Here is a 20328-nt window from a genome sequence, read left to right on the forward strand (position 1 = left end):
ATTTGATTTAATATTGGTCTCAAAACTAAATCTGAATTCTTCCTATTTTGAACTACGAAAAGAGTAGTGATGAAAAATGAGAATTTTGCATTATATATTTTCACTGACTTACATATTTTAAAATAGATCAGTTCTATCTTGCAAATCACAGAAATGTTGCACTTTCTTATCCTATTTCCCGGTTTGTTTAAAATACATGATATGGATTGTGGCAAATTAGAAAATAAAAAAAAATATTCCAAAATATAATGCACTTCTGCACTTCAATCATTATCTTGTTTCATAAAATATTCCAGTTAATGTTGTTTCTCCTGTAACTCTCTTTTCCTCATCGAGGGTTAATTACATTTCAGTTAAATTTTGCTGTACAAGGTCAATATGGTTTGTTTAATAGGTAACCCAATTTATAAATAGTTCAAAATAGAAATATTTCTAAATACCTTCAAAGTTGAGGATCATATGACCAATTTCTGATATTGAGGCAGTGTGGAAAAATCTTGAAATAATGCACTTCGAATTGCTATTATGACCCCATTGAATCCAGGTAAACATACATTAAAGACCATTTGTAAATTCTATGTACTGTACCAAGTAAACTTCAAAGTCCATATCACAATTATAATGTTTTCTTTGCACACTCACTGTGGTTTGAAATGAATGGACTGATCTGATTGCGATTCTTAAGATACAGGGTGCTTGCGCAATATTCAATTCAATTCAGTTCAAGGTGCTTTATTAGCATGACCGATGGGTACAATCAGTGTTGCCAAAGTAAATAAAAATAATAAAATTAACATGAAACAAAACAAAAAATAAAAGTAAAATACTCTCTGACTTTACTCTTCAGCTGATCCCGGGTGACCTTCCTGCTTAAGTCCTTTGTATGGAAATACTGCTCTTTGAATCATGGTGACTCAAGGTACTGTGTGCCTGTGTCACTTCCATGCTATAAAGAACTATCTAATGTTGTATTTACTGACTCATGCATTCAGGTGTTTGTACATATTATAAAAGTTTATACAGTATCTGTATACATTCATACATGTTCGCCTCAAACAAAACATTCAATCATACAACATTCTATTACTCTCTGTTCAAAAGAAAAAATTGGGTGGCCAGTGCTTGGATTGGGAATTTGCGGTAAATATGTAATTGTGTAATGTTTCTGGGAATACACTTCAGAACAACGTTACGTTGTTGAGAGCTTTATTATGCCCTTTTTTTCTGTGTGTTTCTGGTAAAAAAAATCTACTGCTTTACTGTAACAGCCAGTTGTAATTGATTTTGTAAACCATTTATTGTAAATTAAATATTAAAAGCACTTTACTGATGCAGAAAGGAGAATGACATCAAGAACATCAGGGGTCTAAAACTGTGGCGTTAACACAGATCTTGAGTGCTGACTATAAATCATTTGGAGAGATGCATTTGTCTCTGACACTAGTCTGTCTTGGATATGCATCTTAACTAAACTGTTAATCCCTTCTAAATTCCACGTTTATACTGCATGTAAGCAGATTCCATTGCTCCTGTATCTATTGCAGATTGAAGAGTTGATGTATCATAAAAATCAAATACTCCAGGTCTAAAAGACTTAAACCTTATGCAATGATTAAGGAAATGCAAGGGGAACAAAAGTCACTGATTTCTGGATCAGGAATTCATTTGCATAGATATGCCACTTGACTATTATTTCTTTTCATAAAAGAAACGTGACAGAACACAAAAAAGACATTGTAATAAAAGACTGGGTTTTTGGGCCCCTTGACGATCCTTGTTAATCATCTCTGTGGGTCAAATATGAAACCAATTAAGTGCTGATTTTTGCATGAAATTTGGTAATACCAACCACAAAATGAATTTTTGTTTTGAGAATTGTAGAATGCTTTTCTTAACTGTTTCAAATAGTATGTTTCAAATGTGTAAAGTAAATGCTTTTGATGCCTTAGGTTGGTGTTCACTTGTATTTTTCTTGTGAAAACCAAACCTGCAAAAGCATAAAAAGTCAAGAGTGGTGAAGATGCAGTATTGACAACAGTCCAAAGAGCCACTTATTCTTATAAGAGCTAGATTTATTCTAGGAAATCCGAATCTGCACATCTACTGACAACCTAGGTAATGGATATATAGGTGCTTGAGATATTTACATGCATTTATGAATCAATCAATTCATGATTCATCAATTTACAAATATTCTTTCATACAAACATTTTAATTTAAATTAGTAAAAAGTAATTAGGTATATATGACTTAATACTAAAATATCTTTAAGAAATAGTTTGTTGTAATTGATTCTGTTGAGAATTCTGTCTTCATGTAATAAGTATAAATCCAATAATCTGTGCTAGGGAGATGTATTGTTCCTCAGAATAAATATTTTGCATTGTAATAGTTTTACTTTTACTATACATTTCAGAAACATATCCTGATTAAAACAGAAATCTTAGATATGTATGTATATTCACTGAGACTTTATTATTGAATTTGTATTCCTTTGTATTTGTTTTTGCATTGAAGCTTTATCTCTATAGCTACTTTCAGATACTAAGTCAATATAAATGCTAAATTGGAATGCCTGAAAAAGTATTAAAAGAAAGATCTACCTAAAAATGTGTCTTTTGCCACAATTAATTTAAATTGTATTCTCTAACTATGTTGCTAATCTATTTGATAACATACCTTAAGTATGCTAGTGCATTAATATGTTCGTAGTAAAAAATATTAATCAAATGTTCTGCTGTTTAACTGATCAAGATAAATTCTTAACGTTTTCACAGAATCCATGAATTTTGAAAGCTTTACATGTATAGAAAACTTTACAGTGAATGCCTCCTGACTAATATAAGAAATACTGAAGTGATTTAATGTGAAAAGGTACTAATGTGTTATCTTTAAAAGAAATAAAACCATTTGTAGTTATTTTACTCATTGCATGCAATATAAAATGTGCTTGTTCAAACTGACAGTATTGCAGTTTGTCTCATTTATATTAAGCAGCATCAATCATGTTTTACCTGAAAGTTTTTTTCTACCAGTCAAAACAACCAACTAATCAGAAAGAGTTTAAAGTTTGGGACTGCAGATTTTCATGACATTAAACAGTTTGTAAATTTAACTAATGTTAGTACTGAATATGAGAAACTCAAAATTACATAGTATATAAGTATTATTTTATTTGTCTGTGTCTATTTAAAAAGGTCCCATTTTAAAGATCTGGCTAATGAGGGGTTAAGTTCTTTGATCTTTGCATCTTTTGGTCTGGTAGTTTTAACCACACACAGACAAAGGTAAAGTTAATTCTGTGTCAGGCTATAACAGCTAGAATATATATACTGTAGGTGCAAGTACAAGAAAGTATTAAAATTGCTTCCTGCTAGGGCCTGGCTGGATAAGATCTGTTGACTAATACATTTCATATTCATTACTCTTTGACACCTTCAGGGTTAAACCGGTCGATATCCGAAGAGACTGAAAGACCAAAGAACCAATCAGCAATCTCTTACACATAAGCCTGTACGCACTGTTTTCGGGAATCTGGAGCTCTTGACAGGAAGAGTTCGTGGAGTGGAAGACGTACAAGTTCTGATCGGCTGGATGTACGGAGAACCGAACTAAGAAGGTTCATTTTTGGGGAATTTATTTTTAATCACGTTCTGATAGAATCAGAACGCCATCAAACAGCTTCTCGTATGAAAAAATAGGTTTCTGACGATCCTTTCCGAGAGGAGTTGTTAATGGCCAGACAGATACGGAAGTAGGTAAGTTGTCTCTTAATATTCTTTTTTTACAACCTCATTGTTCGCAGATGTCATTAAACTTGAAAGTTTGGTAACAAATCCTTAACTTTGTCCTATACGTAATGTCCAGGGGCAACAATCGCTAGTCTATATTACCTACCAGCAGGGCAGTTAAGGGAAATACCAGTAGTGGTGATTAATTGAGTGGAAAGCGTGCTGCACGACACACGAAGACGGTGTATCAAGACAAATGATAAAAGTGTAAAAACGTGTAGCAACTGGAATTCTTAAGTACAAGTCGTTGCTAACAAGGCCGATAATCAATAAGCTTTCAAAATCTTTGTACTAAGTTCAGGAGTTTCTGTTTCTATGCGCTGAAGACTTCAGTGAAATGTCGCAATTAAAGTTTGGACAGTAAGAAGCGCTTCTGAGGAAGTTTGCCAAAAACTTGTATTATTGTGTCAATTCTTTTTATCCTTTTTATTGCGATCAATCGTCACAACAAAATGGATCAATGGATAAAGGATTAATATGTATTCCAAATATGCTAATAAACATTTTAGGTAGTACATTGTATATTATAATTTAAAGAATAAAGATTTTTTTAGAAATGGAGACTCAAGCATATCTACGTTACGTGATGAAGAATAGCATAATTCATCGCAAACTTTTTTTTACAGAAAAGTAACAGTGAGGTTAACGCTAGTTTTATTGGGGATGTCTTGTTACTCATAAATTATTGGTCAGGATTTTTTGTTGTCTTCTGTTCCAGGAATGTATTCTAAGATTAGCACACCCCTTTTTTTCCCCTATCGCGCTTCGAGAGGGAATAAAGAATAAAAAAACGAGTCGTTATGTAAATAGTCAGGGAAAACCCTGAGAACAGGCCTCTGTTTCAGTGTGCCTTCCCTCGAGAACAGCTTTCAACAGAATATGTATGTAGTTTCTTCATAACCTGAACTTTGGGCTACTTCGGTAAGCAATACAAACGATTCACGAAGCAAATTTCAAGTACTGAAAGTTTTTAACACTTCGTTTGATTTTTATTACTAAAGGGTTCAATGGGCTGTACTGAAAAAGTTCAGTGCAAGGATCTGAGAAAATTTCCCTTGGCATTGTATTCAGATGTTTTTTACAATACATTTTTGTGCAATGCTCCGTTTTAGAGCAACATTCTTTGCTTTAAACCTGGTATTTCTTAAGTAAAATCAGATAAAATACAGTTTCAAGAAACGCACACGCACAGTACGCTCTTCTATTTTAAAATAATTCAATTGCTAAACCTATAGTTAGGCACGAAAAATAATGCAGATATTGCAAAAACGTTTTCTGAGTAAATTGATTCAACAAACGGAAATCTAACAATAGGTGGTGACCCAGTGTTGCAACCCACTCTGGTCATTCGCGATTAACGCGGAAAAGTATGTTTTTACTTCTCTGACTTACTTGTAATTTATGGGCTTTGAATTCTTGTCCGTTCTGCTTTGGCTGCCGTAAACTTGGGATACGTAAACTGCCCTTTTCTCCAGCCCGTTTGACAAGCTGGCGCGATTTGCTGTTCACTCTTTTTTTAAAGCAAAAGCTAAACTATTAAAAAAATACTGATATTTGTTCTTAGAGTCTGCTTTCCTCTTTAAATAAACGAATTCGATGTTTCTTCTTAAAACATCTGTCGTACAGGGTATATACACGAAAATAACAAATGTCTATTAAAATAAGTGTAGTTTTCTGGTTTAAGTAGTGTATAATTCAGCATAGGTGCGCATTAAAGACTTTTAATAAAAGTAATCAAAATATCCCGACTAGATGTAGGGTATTTCAGCAGCCCAGTGAAACAATAATTAAAGCCGTATCCCCTTTATTTGGTAATTTTATGCAAACAACTGTGTTGCAGAAGTATTTATCTGCTCACATTCACGCAGTTGAGCATAACTAGAGACAGTCATGAGTATTACACAAAACGTCGGTAACCAGTGAACTCTTGGCTACAGGTGGTTATATGATGTGAAAAGTCGTTTCGTTATTGAGTAGGTTTAAATTGAGAATGTTTTAAATTGTTCACCTCTATGAGAATGCTAATAAAGATGAATTACAGAAACACTGATCTCGAGGCTTTTGTACAGTAAATGATCTAATAACTCACAATAGCTGCACTTCTTGTTGCCTGCTGAATGACTACTAAAATGTGCTTAAATAGATAAGATGATAGGTTATAAAATAGAGGGCGTCACTGTTAGGCCATGAAATAACTGTGTTCTGTAATTCCAACATTTAGATCTCTCTCCCCACGAATAGAAAACAAATAAAAATCATTACTTAAACCTCTTCACAGCTTTTCTGCATTACCGTGTTAGTTTTTTCACCTGCTGACATTATAATATTCGGGTTTTGATTAATATTCAAGAAGCGTCTCTCATCCCTAATTTGGGCATATGACGTCACCTCCGCTAAGGCTCATTTCTTTTAACCAGGTTCTGCGCGTTATACGTTTTGCTTCGAGAACTGCACAAAGCAATACGTATATAAAGTTAGTTTTCGTCTCGAATCCATGTCCCCGAGCACGTTACTGAATCTTAAACATTATAACAAACATTTTGAAATTGGTTTGTACCGCACAATGTCTTTTCAATAGAAATGTATCGTTTTCATTTAATGGCTGTCTGTTTTATGAAGAGAGTCTGTCCCTCCCAAATAAATGGCAGTCTATATTGTTTTTTTGCGTTTATCTGTAAATAAGTACCTTAGGCTACAAGGTGTGCTTAGTGTCTACTATAGGAAATGTATTTATATCATCTGTTTATATAATCCGCTACGTGCATCTCCTAAACGCAGTTTTAAGTTGTTCGATAAAATGTCTGCTCTTGGAGATTTGAAAGGGGAGTATCTATTTTCTTAGTACTGGATAAACATTCAATTATGTTTTAAAAATTCACAAGTATTATCCCAAATGCGTTTGCAAAACACAGAGGTTTGTGCGAATTTCATACAGTTCAGTGGAAAGCAGAAACGCAGCAGACTTACATATGCCTGTTGGACTCGTATATATTATTATGTTTGTATCATCGTGTTACTATAAAATGAGTCGTCTTCTGCGGAGAGTAACCATATGCTCATTGTAGTAGTCATCGTCGTCGATGAGGATGTTGTTTAACCAATTAAAAAGAGCATGTATAACACCCCGTCTCGAACAGTAAACCCTATAGGCAGGAGCCGGTGTTACATCTTCTCTAGTAAATAATAAGTGATGTACAGTACATTTTTTATCAGCTTTATTTAGCATAAGTCTAAATGGATTAATGAAAGTCATTTAAAAAGTCTGAGAATTGTTCCATGTGTGTTTCTTAGCAGTGCAGTCCATACTGTTGTGAATAACCATGGTATAGATTTGTGTCTTTTTTTCCAGTTGTTTAGTGTTTTACTGAATTGATACCAGGAAGGTAGAAAAACCTGCAAAGAAAATAAGGTTGTGAAGCAATATTATCAGTACTTTCTGAAAAAAAAAGCTTTCTTATGCCCTTGATGCCCTTGATTGCAGATTCATTTGATTTCATTCTCTAAAAGTGTCAGACATTTGATCAGTGTAAGAAATGTCTCAATCTTCTGTGAGTTTCATGAATTGAAGAGTTTTAAGAAAACGGTACAGGCTTTTCAGTCATCCTAAAATTTCAGTGTTGTGTCCTGATGTTTTTGTTTGGCTGCTTGTATAGTCTTCAATCTGATGGATGTTTGAAAATTATGTGTCTAGTCCAAGTATAATGTCTTTAATAATTTAGGGAGGGCAGCCTAGTGACGCAGTGGTTTGCAGCAGACTCTGGGTTCAGTTCCAGTGGTGCTGTCTGTGTGGAGTTTGTATGGTCTTCCCATGTTTGTGTGGGTTTCCTCCCTATCCAGTTGTCATGGTTAAATGGCTTAAACAAAAATGGCCCTGGTGTGAGGGTGGGCATGTTGCGTCATTGCGTGACCTGTGATGGACAGGTGTTTGTTCTAGGGTTCGACCCTGCCTTGGGCTGAATGCTTCCTGAGATAGGCTCCAGCTCCCCCATGATCCTGAACTGGATACGTGGTTATTGAAAGTGATATTATTCAGGGTGTGGCTGGACTACAATGACTGGGTTTGGTCACGTTTATCTTTGACAGAACAGAAGTAAATAATTGGTTTGTCCTTGAGCTCTTTAGAGACAAGAACATTTCTGTAATGTTTGTGTGTGTTGTTCACAATTGCTAAATGTGATCCTGGGATATTACATTCCAATTTCCATTTGCTCTTTTTAAAGAGCACCTTAATTCATTCTGATTTGCAGACATTGAAAACTGGAAACTAACGAGTCTTTTAAAAAGATTCCACCAATTCTGAAGTTCCTTATCTGTCCCTTCATATCATACCTTATCCATGGATAGGAAGGCCTCCTATGCACTGGCATTAAAGATCCTTTTTCAATGCATGTGTTTTAGTCATTATTTCCTATGCCAGTGGAGGAGTGTCTGTATGACTTTGAAATGATGAAGGCCATGGGTCAGGCAAATGAGAAGGTATGACAGTAGGTATGAGAAGGTAGAGGTAGGTATGACACTTTATATACTGTAGGTCTGTAAAGTATTCATATGCTTGAGGACATCGTGTAAACCAATATCAAGACAGATTATTATTTGAAAATATCTGAGATATTCCTTGCACTATCTTACTATCAGAACTTAATGTCGGTTAGTTGCATCATTTATTAGTCTTGATTGAGCGTCCACATTGTAATCAGCTGACATTAAATTTGCATTATTCCTGCCTCTGCTCATAAATACAGATATATTGGCTGGATTCCAGTGTTTGAAAGTATTGTCATATCATAGGGGAATGTAGTAGACTCCCAAGAGACACCATCAAGATTTCTGTCATTGGGACTTTGCAGAAATAAAGATATTTTGAGTAAAGATATGTTTTATTTTTGTAGCTCTAAGAGTGAAGGTTTGCTGAAAAAAACACTATTTTTGGTGCCTGTGTTTTATCTAACCGTGTTTCATCATCATTATATTTAATATATACTTACTAATAAAGAACTAGTTTGTTCCATAATATCCAAGTCAAATGGGCAAAAAAAGGACCCTGTAAGTGATTATTCATTATAATTTTAATTACTTATGTTTAATTGATATTTACATTACATTTTTTACCTGTACATTTACATGGTTTTTAAAAGGACACATGGATCTTATCAGGTTAATGGATTAGGTTAATGTTTTAATTATGCAAACATTTCATACAGAAACACAATGTATCCTTTTCAAGGTCAAAAGCCCTAAAAACAAATGACAAAAATGAATTGAATTTAAATATAGGAGATACAAATAAAAGTGATAATATTTACTCTGTTTTTTCCCTTTCTGAGGAGGTAATTCAGCATATTCATATAGATTTACAGATAGTAATTTTGAGAAATGTGAATATTGGACTAAAATTAATCAATCCTAAAATTAATCTTAGTGCAGTCTTTGTCCAGAGATATAAAACAAGATGAAGCTTTGCTTTCATTTTATTCATTTTCCTTTTCTCCCAAAATGAAGTCTGATGTTTATTAAAAGCCTAGGGGGTTTCTAGAGTGTGATATTGTCATGATATAGTCAAATGTGACTGGAAAACACAGGTAAATGCTCAGGGTGTAATGATGAGGCCAATTCTATTTCTGTGCCACAGAGAAGGGGCAACACATATGTTTTTGCATTTCTTAGCTCATCCGTGACCTTATCACATTTCTGTTTTTTTACGTGTGACTATTTTTTCCATTTTTGGTCGTTTATATTTTGAAGGCCACCTTTATTAGCATATAATATATAGTCACCTATTAAAACTGCTTGAGGAATTGTGTGGTTAACCATTCTGTGGTGCCATAGAGAAAGGGCAAGAAATCCTGAAATGACAACTTTCGTGCTGATATAAAAATAAGAGTTTTCACTTTGAAAAATAAAAGAAACAAAACTAAAGTGGTATTTCACTACTACCAGTGGTACTAAAATTACACATCTGTGGCAGTATTGTATTTAATGCAGTGTTATTACTACACCTCAAGTTTTTTTTCTGAGAAAATCGTTTTTTTTCTATTAATTATTAATTTATTTATGAATTTAGATATTGATTTTTCATTACAAGCATTTTTTGGGGGGGTCTAGGACTAATAGGACTATTCATTTGAGTCACTGCAGTAGCGCAGTTGAAAAAAATATAAATATGTTTTTATTGGTTTGAAAGTGCTCTTTTGTGGTTTTATAAATACTGGATAATAAATATTTTTTATAGGTGGGTCATTTCTTCTTTTTGAAAATACTTTCTGTCTTAAGGTGTGCATCGTGTAGTATAAATAGTTAAAGGAAATTATGAAAAGGCTGTGATTCTATAAGTGAACTGAAGCAAAGATTATGAATCTTTCGGTAAATCTGTGGCAATAGCAGTTTGGTGGGTTTTTTGTGTGTGTGTTTTGCAGAAAAGTCTTGGCTTTTAAGATGGATTCTCAGACAATCTTTCACAGGCTGAAAGCTTAACATTTTACACCCAAAGCTGCTTTTGTGACTTGTGAAATGATTCACGTTTTTCTTTCCTACACATGCGCTGAGCATAGTTTTTCCAGGTATTGTACAGCATATGCCCAGTAGTGTTTTCAGTAGTATAGTGGTTTTCAATAGGGTGTGTTACTCATTTAGCCAGCTGATGGGATGGTTGAGAGGCAAGAAGGTTTTATCATTTTACTGCTGCTTTCTGGGCAGCTAGCTTTACTTGTGCAGAGAGGGTACTGTATCTCTTCAAAAATAGTAATACTTAAAGCTGAAAAAATAAAACTATATGTCCCTATATTTGCCTGCAGGAGTGCCTGGATTTAAAGAAAAGCAAAAAAAAAAAACACAAAACTCCTTTTTACAATTGGAAGTGCTGTGATTTTGTGGGATAAAATGCCATGCTTATAATACTTAGAAGAAGACAGCCAAATTACATCCATTGGTATAAGAATAAAATCTAGGTTAATGAAACAATAACTTATGAACTGTTTCAAATTTTCAAAATGTTAAAATCACCACAGAAGCTACACAAATTACAGTCCATGATTTAAAGGTATTTGAAAGCAAAAACTGAAAAAGCAGACGTTGCTTGGCTCAGTTTTTTAATAATCCCCAGCCACATGCTAAAATTAATCTTAAACTGCTAATACTCTAACATAAAAGCTTTTGATCTTTGTTGACCTTTTAAGATGCCCTGGTATCTGCTAAGCAGATAGATAATAAAAGAGAATATGAATTAGCATGTCATTTTTAACCTTAGTCTTTAACTTTCAATTCATTTTGACTTGTCACACAAAGGAAAGATGAACCAACTTCTCATTTCTATCATAATTTATAATTAAAGATTTCTGTACCACTTGTGGTGTGATGAAAGATGACAATGAGTAAAGTTTAGACCAAAGACGAGACAAATATGAATAATGTATAGTTACATTTAGAATTTAACTGTGATGATGCAGATTAGATCAACTTGTTTGGTTCTTACAGTTACAAAATGTTCAGTTTAGAAGAGGGAGGTTATTATGAGTTTGCTTTTAATTGTAACTATGTATGTATTGAAAGAGCATTTGTGAGATTTCCATTTCCATTTCCATTTCAGTTTAGTTTTAGTGCATTGTAAAGAAAAGTTCTTTAGCACTCTAACACTGTTGAGCAGCACCAGAAACTCTACTCTGGTGGAGGAGGCAAACTGCTGCAACACGTTATTAAACCTTGCTTTTATCCACACACAGAAAAAGTCCACCAATTCAGATATTTTACAGTAGGTCATGGTTAGTCAGACAGCACTGCCAAAGTTGTTGTCTGACTTATTTTCAATGTCAGCATTTTTAGATCTGTACTTTTCCTAGTTACGTACCGCATGATATACCTGGATTAAGATGATAATGTACGTTGTAGTGATCAACCCCATTTTGGTATAATTTGCACTGTTTTTATCAGGTAGACATCATATACATTTAGGTTCAGCAGTTTCTGAGCTGTGAGTTCCTGCAGTTAAGGAAGTCGAAGCTTAGTGCTCTTTGTCCTATTATTTGTGGTTTATAAAAGACAAAACCACTATAGTACACACAGTACCTTATGTTTTTTAATGCTCATTAAAGGCATTTTACTTAATGTATCAGAGGGACCAATAATACAGCAAGTAAACGATCATAGTATGACTTATAATGGAAGGTTACTCGTTTATGAGAAATACATCTTTACTCGATTGCATTTCTTTTTCCCAGTGTTGATGAGCCACAGTGTGACAATAAATGCAAAAAATAACCTTTACCAGCAGTGCTGAGTCATATATATATATATTTTCTAATAAACTTTCTCAACATGGATTGTGGGGTATGTCCATAATATTTAACACCCATACCTTTAAACCAGGAATGACACATTAACATTGTGTGTGATGAACAATCACTTGAAAAACTCATTCCCACATTTTTTTTATAAAAGGAGGTACAGTACATGGTTTCCTCTAAAGCTTAAGTTCTGACAGGCAAGTATTAGAACTTATGTAATGTTACCACATAATGAATTCTGCCATATACAACATATTGTAACGCCCTCGCCTGGTGGTGAGGAGGAAGCGCCCCTAGGCGCTCTTAGTACCGCTGGGCATGCTGGGAGTGGTAGCCGGGGAGAGTCTGAGGGTCAGCACGATGACCAGCGGCTGACCCTACCTGTGTAAATAATGTCCTAGTAGTTCTAGTGCCCTGTGTAGTCTTATAAAAGTATAGCGTGTTGTTAAGTAATTACCACCCTAACGATGTGTACATGTTCCATCATTCTTCTCATGTGCGGTAGATCCTGTGTATGGTTTTGTGTGGCTGTTAATGAATAAAGCTAGCGCTTGGTTTGGTAATCGCGTCTCCACTGGTCCTTTATTCTGAAAAGAATCTGAAAACGCTACATTGGTGCCAGGAGCGGGGTGGGATAGCCCTTCGCCGGGGACGGCGATTTAAGCAGGGGAGAGTGTAATGCTTACGGCCGACAGGTACTGTGTAAGAGCCGGCGTACCAGAGCAGGTGACGTCACCGCCCTTCCCTGTGAGCAGGACTACAGCTACTGGACTGTTGAGAGATCTCTCTTTAGCTCACCGGGCTGGGTCCCTGTTGAGTGACGCGGGACTCCCGGGTTCGAGCCCCCGACGGTGGGGGGCCGACCTAATGCGGCAAGGGCGCCCGCCTGAGCCCCCGTTGCGTTACAATATTAAACTGCGATTGAGTGCTGCCCCGTCCAGGGTGTACCTGCCTTGCGCTCGTTGCTTGCTGGGTAGGCTCTGGCTTCCCGCGACACCGTCTGGTATAAAGTGGTTTGGCGAATGACATGACAAACCACAATATATTAAAAACAGTTTTTTTTGCTGTCCGATGCAATGTCCACTAGGCAGCTGGTCTGTTGTGATGAATCATACAATCTAGGGAGTACCCACATTCTGAAGCAACACCAAACAATGTTCCATTTGAAAAGGTCAGTCCTGATTGCGACATTTAACGCAAACTTCCACTCTACGTGTCTCTAAGATTTGAAGCCATTATGTAAACCCGCCTGAATTTATTAGAAAAAAATAATGTAAGAACACTGTTGGATGCTCTTTATTAGTTTTTAGGCATCAGTCAGGCAGCGACTGCTGAACAGTTAAGTTTGAAAGACCCAAACTGGAATGTAACAAATGATGAGACACTATTTCTTACTTAATCTCGGGTCAGTAAACAGTGAATTGAGCTATTAACTTGAGCCAAGAGCTACAGAAATGCAAAATTGAAGAGAGTTTTTGTTTTAAGCTTAACTTAGAACTTTTAAATCTCATCATATACTCTAAATAAGAGACCATTTTACGTGTTACGTTAAATTTTACGTCTTACGTATTAGGTCTTGTAATTTGCATAAATATTGGGCTCCCAATTCTGAAGGCCTAACCTAATAGTAAAGATTTCTGTTTTTCAGGGGTCCAAATATAGAAGCATGCAGTGACTGTAAGAAATGTTCTTTATTTCTTCTTTCTATTCACTGATAGAAATACAGAGATGTGCTTCTTGTATCTGCGTATATATTGGCCTGATTTAAATGTGAAAATCTTCTTCTCAAGAATTGCAGAACCAATTGATCTGAAACTTGGCAAATATCATTAATAATACAAGCAGGGAGGGAGTGGCAAGGTTTCTCAGTATATGTTGATGTGTCAATTTCTGGTATGAAAATGCCTCAGTCCAGAACCTGGAAAGCCAGTGTGTCTACAGGTTTTCAGTCCAGATTAAAATATTCTCAAATTGCTAGCAGTTCAAAGTAAAGCATGCTTTTGTACTGAAAACCAGTTGATGGATAGAAATTGGACAGTATCAGTTGGAGTTACATTACTGTACCACTGATCTCCTTATGAGGAAGGCAGTACTGGTCTTGGAATGCTGGTAACTCTGTGGATTATAATTCCAACCCATCTTGCAAGGACCTTAATCAGCTCATTGTTACCTCAATTAGATCAATTTACCTGCTTCTGCCAGGCCTTCAGGTGCTGATACTTGAAAGAGATCTAGAAAACCTGCAGTCACACCATCCCCCCAGGACCAGAACTGGGGTCCCCTGTACTAAAGTTACACACAAATTCTTTAACCATTCATCCTTTAACTCACTGATTTTTGATTTGGCACAATTTGTACATTGAGATCTCAGCAAACCACAAACTTAACCACTAATTTTCAGTCATCACTTTGTATTCATCATATTAGTTTGCGTTTAGATTATATAATATTACTTGTTAGATCATTCTATTTCTAAAATAGGATTGCAATGTATATAGTTATGGATTCTTCTATAACAAGGGTCATTTATATTTGGCAGTTGACTGAAAAAGAAGTACGATTTTATCAGTGTACATTTCAATTTACTATAGATCCAATATTTTCCACAAACATGACTTGTCTAGCAATCACGTTGCATTAATACTGATATAAGAACATATTAGAAACAAGAGGAAGGCATTCAGCCCATCTAGCCAGTGTGATTGTTAGTAGCTACTGTAATTGATCAGAGTATCTCATCCAGCTGTTTCTAGAAAGAAACCAGGGTATCAGCTTCAACAACATGACTGAGTACTTTGTTCCATACCCCCATGACACTTTGTAAAGAAGTTCTCAAGGTTTAATCCACGTCCACATCCAGTAAATTCCACTTGTGCCTCCTGATTTATGTTTCACAGTTGACACTGTAGTAACTTTAGAAATTCAATTCAATTCAGTTTATTTTTATATAGCGCTTTTCACAACAAGGTTGCCCCAAGGCGCTTAACAATGCAAGTAACCATACATTTTGTGAAGACAGAACAGAACAGTTCACTACATTCAAAATGAGTTATTAGTTTACTGTATATTCAAGCTTTTAAAAAATATATATTTACGTGATGTGTCAACATTTTATATGTATAGTTTATATTTTTAAACATCATCTGCCAGGTGTTTGCTCAGTGTTGAATTTGATCTAAATCTTCCTGAATTCTGTTTGCCGCCTCTACAGCGTTTGCTAATCATCATAAATTGATATTGTCTGCAAACCTACCTGCTTTACTAACTATACCAGAAAATATCCAGATCATTGATGTAAATTGGGACAAGCAATGATCCTAGCAGTGGTCCCAGTTGTGGTACTTCTCTAATTACCTCTAATTACATCACTGTCTGCTTTTCTCCATGATCCAAATCAGTCTCAGCATACACATTTTCTCCAAATTCCTTCCACCTGTAATTTGAGAATCTTTTATTGGGAACCTTAGCTAAAATCTTCTCAAGATCTAAATATACATATTGTGTGCTTTATGTCCATTACTGTTGTTGTTTATTTAAAGAACTCTAAGACGACAGTGAGAGAGACAAGTGAGAAGTACCTTGTCTAAATCTATTTGAACTATTCCCCAGGATCTTATTTCCAAACAGCCTAAGTGATCCTCTATTTTAGTTCTAATAGTTGTCTCCCTGACTTCTTACACATAATAGAAGTCAGACCTACTGGTCTCTAATTACTTGGTTCAGGTCTGTTGCCATTTGTAAGGATGGGCATTGCATTAGCAATTCTCCAGTCCATGGTCACTACCCCTTTCTTGAGTGACTTCTGGAAGAATTGCATCAAAGGGCTTAATAAATATTTAGTTTCCTTAAGTACAGTTGGCAGGATATCACCAAACCCTGGAGATTTAAAGGTATTAATCTTGAGTTCTATTATCCTAGATACGTCTTCCTCTTCTATGTTAATACTATTAAGTGAAGAACTACAGTATGACCTCACACTGCCTAGGAAATGTTTTGATTTTATTTTCCTTGTTGAACACCTCAATGAGGAAGTCGTTGACAGTCATTTCCTTTTGTTTATCAAGATCCATTATTTTACCAGATACATTTTGCCTGGGCCTATTTGAGTCTTTTGCTGTTGACTTACTGAAATAACTTTTTATTAGGTTTTTTAGCCTTCATTGAAGTATTCCATTCAGTCTCTCTCTTTTAGCCTTTTCAGTATCCTTTTTTAGATGTTGATTGTAATAAATTTGAATCCTTTTCTTGAACTAGCTCCTGGTGTATTTGAATTATTTTCTTCATTAATTTCAAGTGCCTTACATTTTTCCTCATAGATTTATTAAAGCATTTGTGATATTTAGCTTTTGCTTTTCTCACTCTAGGGATAAATGTGATGTGTGTTTCAATCAGAATATTTTTAAACAGCAACAAGTGAATTGTCCTTCAATTCCATGTTCCATATGCTGTTGTTTATTGAAAGTATGCTTTCCTGATACTGTTAAGCTTTGATTTGGATTCAGTTTGGACAGTTTGGAACTATACTTCAAAGCACGCCTATTATGATCACAGTTCCCTGATGCTTCACTCACCTCAACACAACCATTTCCTCTTGTAGGTGCTCTGCCAAACCGGGAAAGAAATCATTAACCAAGTCTATCATTTGTGTTTCTGATGCTGACATTCCTATAGGTCCTAAGGATTTTTCCCAGTCTATGTGTGGACAGCTAAAGTCTCCTATAAAAACCACATCTTGGTTTGCACACAAATACTCGTAATGGTTTGCGCCACAGTGGTCGTGCCGAAACAGACATGGAAATGAAGTCATCGTTTTTTAGGTTGGAGACTAAGATTTTCCTTATGATCTCATATTGGATCTCACTTGAATGATAATCTCATCTTCTGTGTTGGGTAGCATTGCTGTAAATAGAATATTCACATAAAAGATATATTTTGGCCTTTTTAATGATTTTTGTTACTTTTGTTACAAGACCAACTACGTCAAATGCTCAATTTTGTGACTTGCAAAACTCTACGTTGTTTTAACCCCATGCCTTTGATGGCTTTCTGTTTAACCCTTGAGGTTTTTCACTGCAGTGGAGGCTTGCGTCTCTTCACTTGTAACTGAAATGTGCTCACCAGAGAGGTGTATGTTGTCCTTTGAACTGTAGCCTGATATAAGAAGATTGCGTTTCCTGTGGGTGACCATGAAAACTTCCCACTTTAGGTGTTCACCGAAGGTTTGACAGAAGCTTTTCAAACTGGATATAGTAAACCACAGATGAAAAAATATGTTAATAAAATAGAGGGGTTAAAGAGCTGGAAGAGTGACTCATCTATGAAAATATCATTTGCGGATCTGTTATTCAGACTTCTGACTACAGTACCATTTCCTTGTCTGTATTTTCAAATCTTCCTCTGTCCCTTAGGTAATTGTGTTCCTGTACCTCACATATGCATCACATCACCGATAGGGCAAATGAGCTGAGCCGTCAACTTTGCATATGAGATCTTACAGTCAGTCACTTTATTAGCCCTAATCTAATGATTTGCATAGGGCTGGATTTTAGCAGATTTGTACTTAACAGACAGGACAGAATATCCAAGCTGTTTCTTTTCATGTGATCTTCCATTATTATGTTTGGTTACCTAAGTAACATACCGTTTCTTCAAGGAGATTAAAGAAATTCCACTTTAAGAGTGGAATACAACCAGATTCCCATGCCGGGGTTGTCATGGTTACAGTTTTTGAAACAGAACCTTTTTGTTCACAGCAGCTCTGTTTAGTAATATTTATTTTCCCTTGTTGCTGATATGACCAGTTAAATTCATCATGTTAAACAATGTTGAATTCCACTGTAATAGATTAGAAAATTTGTGTTCTACTTTCTTTCGAGATACCTCATGCCAGTGGGGGCATTTTATGTCTAATTAGAACTAAGCAGAGATAAAGGCATAAAGGCACATGTGGAATTGAAGTCATCTGGTTTTTAAGAAGAAATAGAAGTTATTAACTGAAGTTCAATAGGGATCACAAGGACAAGTCCATCACACACAACTGTACCTAATCACCATCATTAAGAAAATGAACTTTATATATCAAACATAAACAACTCCCTTTGCATTTGTCTCCTTCCTCCACCCACTCCACGCCACCTTGAAGAGATCCCTTAGCTCACTTCTGTTGAGAGGGGTCCAAGCCTCTTTGTCCTGTGGCCAGGAGACTACTCATTAACCATGCAGGATAAGCCAAACCTATCTCACCAAACATTTACAAAGCCTTCAGTTCTTGGATGAACCTTGGGTTCACTAGGGACAAGATGTCAATATCAATTACATATAAACATTATACAGATGTACATTTCTTACCAATCCAACGTTATGGTAAAAAAGGAAGGCTTTAAATGTTCGTTATGATCTCATATTTACAGTATGCTTCTTTTTATATCTAATTAGAGCTAAGTAAAGATAAAAGCAAACGGATCAGGCATGAGTTTTTTTTTTTAGTTTCTTGAATCTGACCCTTTGTTCATGGTTGAGTGTTGAGCACAATTCATATTGTTGAATTTTATTAGGTTGGCAAGGAAGGAACTGCTCATTTCCTACAGCAGTATCTGGTTTGATCTGTTTGTTCAGCTAAAGTTTTCTCTTCCGCAACTGGCTGGAAGATGCTTTAGTCATTGCTGAGTTGGCATACTTGAAGTGTGTGTTACTATGAAACTTAAGAATCCATCTCTCGTATCGCGTAATCAGATGGGCATTTTACTGTAAGATACATAGTACAGTACAGTACTACGATTTCAAGGAAGTGGCGAGTTCTTTCAGGATCGATTTTATGAACTTAGATTTCAGGCCAACCACCCAGGATGTGCAGAGGAGATAACCTGTTCAATAAATGTATCGATCAGCCCTTGCTGGCTGCTGATTTATTGTATGTGTCGCTGCTTTCCAGGGTCTGGATGTCACGAATACCTGCGATGGAACTGGGGAGGCAATTGTGTGGCAAAATGAGGAAGACCAAAAAAACTGAGGCCATCATTTCCACCCCCATGAAAGGATTAGAGATCCATTTCTATCTGTGTGACAGTCATCAGCTGGAGTACCTGAGCGGAAGTTATTTAGTTGAAGATTTATGTATAGAGGCAGCTAAAAAGTGTGGTAAGGATGTTTTACATTTGTTGTCTTGTAAACCTTCACACTACACTTTTAGCTTTCACAACAGGGGGCGTTTATAGCATTTGTTTGAATGACTTTTCATACTCTTTCTCAGCTGTGAGTTACATATTTAAGTGGGTTCAAGCATTGCATACAGTTTACTATAAAAAGCCACATGCAACATTAACAACATTTTCAGCATAGGCAACATCCAACTGGAGATCCTCTGACCATTTAATTAGTCCTGCTTCAGAAATGAGGAAGCAGCTATGCTTTAGAAATATTTTGTCTCTCTTGACATTCAAATGAAATCATAGAAATGAATTGATTGAACATGGTACTACTGGAAGTGCTGACTCTGTGATCTAGTTCTGTTTATTTTCTGTGTGGTTGAATCTTATGAGGGGCTTCTGCAATTTGAGACAGAGGCCCATTTTCTTTGTAGCACGGACAAGAAAGCCAAAATGCAATGAATTTCCTTGTGAAGACTGCTAGGTTCATGCCTGGATGGAAGTGTCCTTATTTTTAGAACCTGAGTGACTGTCAATATGGAGAGAGAGAAGTGAGATTTGCAGAAGTACTGTATATGCAGAAATACAGTTTCAGCAGGCAACCAATATGCAAGTAGACTGTTTTAAAACAAAAACCTACAAGTTTGACCTCTTTTTCATCAACAGATTTTCAGGATTGTGAGTGAGTAAAGCAATGTGAAAGACACCTTGTTGAAATTAAAGTATTTTGGGGGTGTTTAAAAAAAACAACTTGCTTCCTTCAACAGGCATTTCTCCACTGTGTCATAACCTCTTTGCCCTCTATGAAGAAAGCAGAAACATTTGGTACCCACCAAATCACACCTTCACAATTGACGAGGGCACAGCAATAAAGTTACATTATCGGATGAGGTGAGTCTAAACGTTAAATAGGTATTTGGGGAAAAAACGCCTTATCAGGAATGGGGAAGTTAATCGGCCTTGTATTCAACACAATACTGAAATGAGTTCACAGAAGTTGAAAATGATCTTGACTGTACTTTTTTTATCTTGATCGTTATAGTTCTTCTTTCTTGCAGTTGTCCGTTATGTGTATGATGGTTTTGTCCCTTGATGTAAGAAAATATCACCGTAGTG

General features: G+C 35.8%; 1 protein-coding gene across 2 annotated transcripts in view; it reads left to right on the top strand.

Moving 5' to 3' along the window:
- The first annotated feature begins 3490 nt into the window (after positions 1–3490).
- jak1 (Janus kinase 1) overlaps positions 3491–20328 on the top strand; it is a 39146-nt gene continuing 22308 nt past the window's right edge. Inside the window, exons 1-3 of one of the 2 annotated variants that reach the window (XM_088927794.1) lie at positions 3491–3758; positions 18999–19204; positions 19980–20103. In XM_088927794.1, the coding sequence (XP_088783920.1) occupies positions 19006–19204; positions 19980–20103 (323 nt within the window). In that variant the 5' untranslated portion in view covers positions 3491–3758; positions 18999–19005. The remainder of the gene's footprint in view (positions 3759–18998; positions 19205–19979; positions 20104–20328) is intronic. The other variant, XM_088927792.1, reaches the window with a different exon arrangement.

The sequence above is a fragment of the Atractosteus spatula genome, chromosome 11 (genome assembly GCF_055471065.1).
Source record: "Atractosteus spatula isolate fAtrSpa1 chromosome 11, fAtrSpa1.hap1, whole genome shotgun sequence".
NCBI classification, from domain to species: Eukaryota; Metazoa; Chordata; class Actinopteri; order Semionotiformes; family Lepisosteidae; genus Atractosteus; species Atractosteus spatula.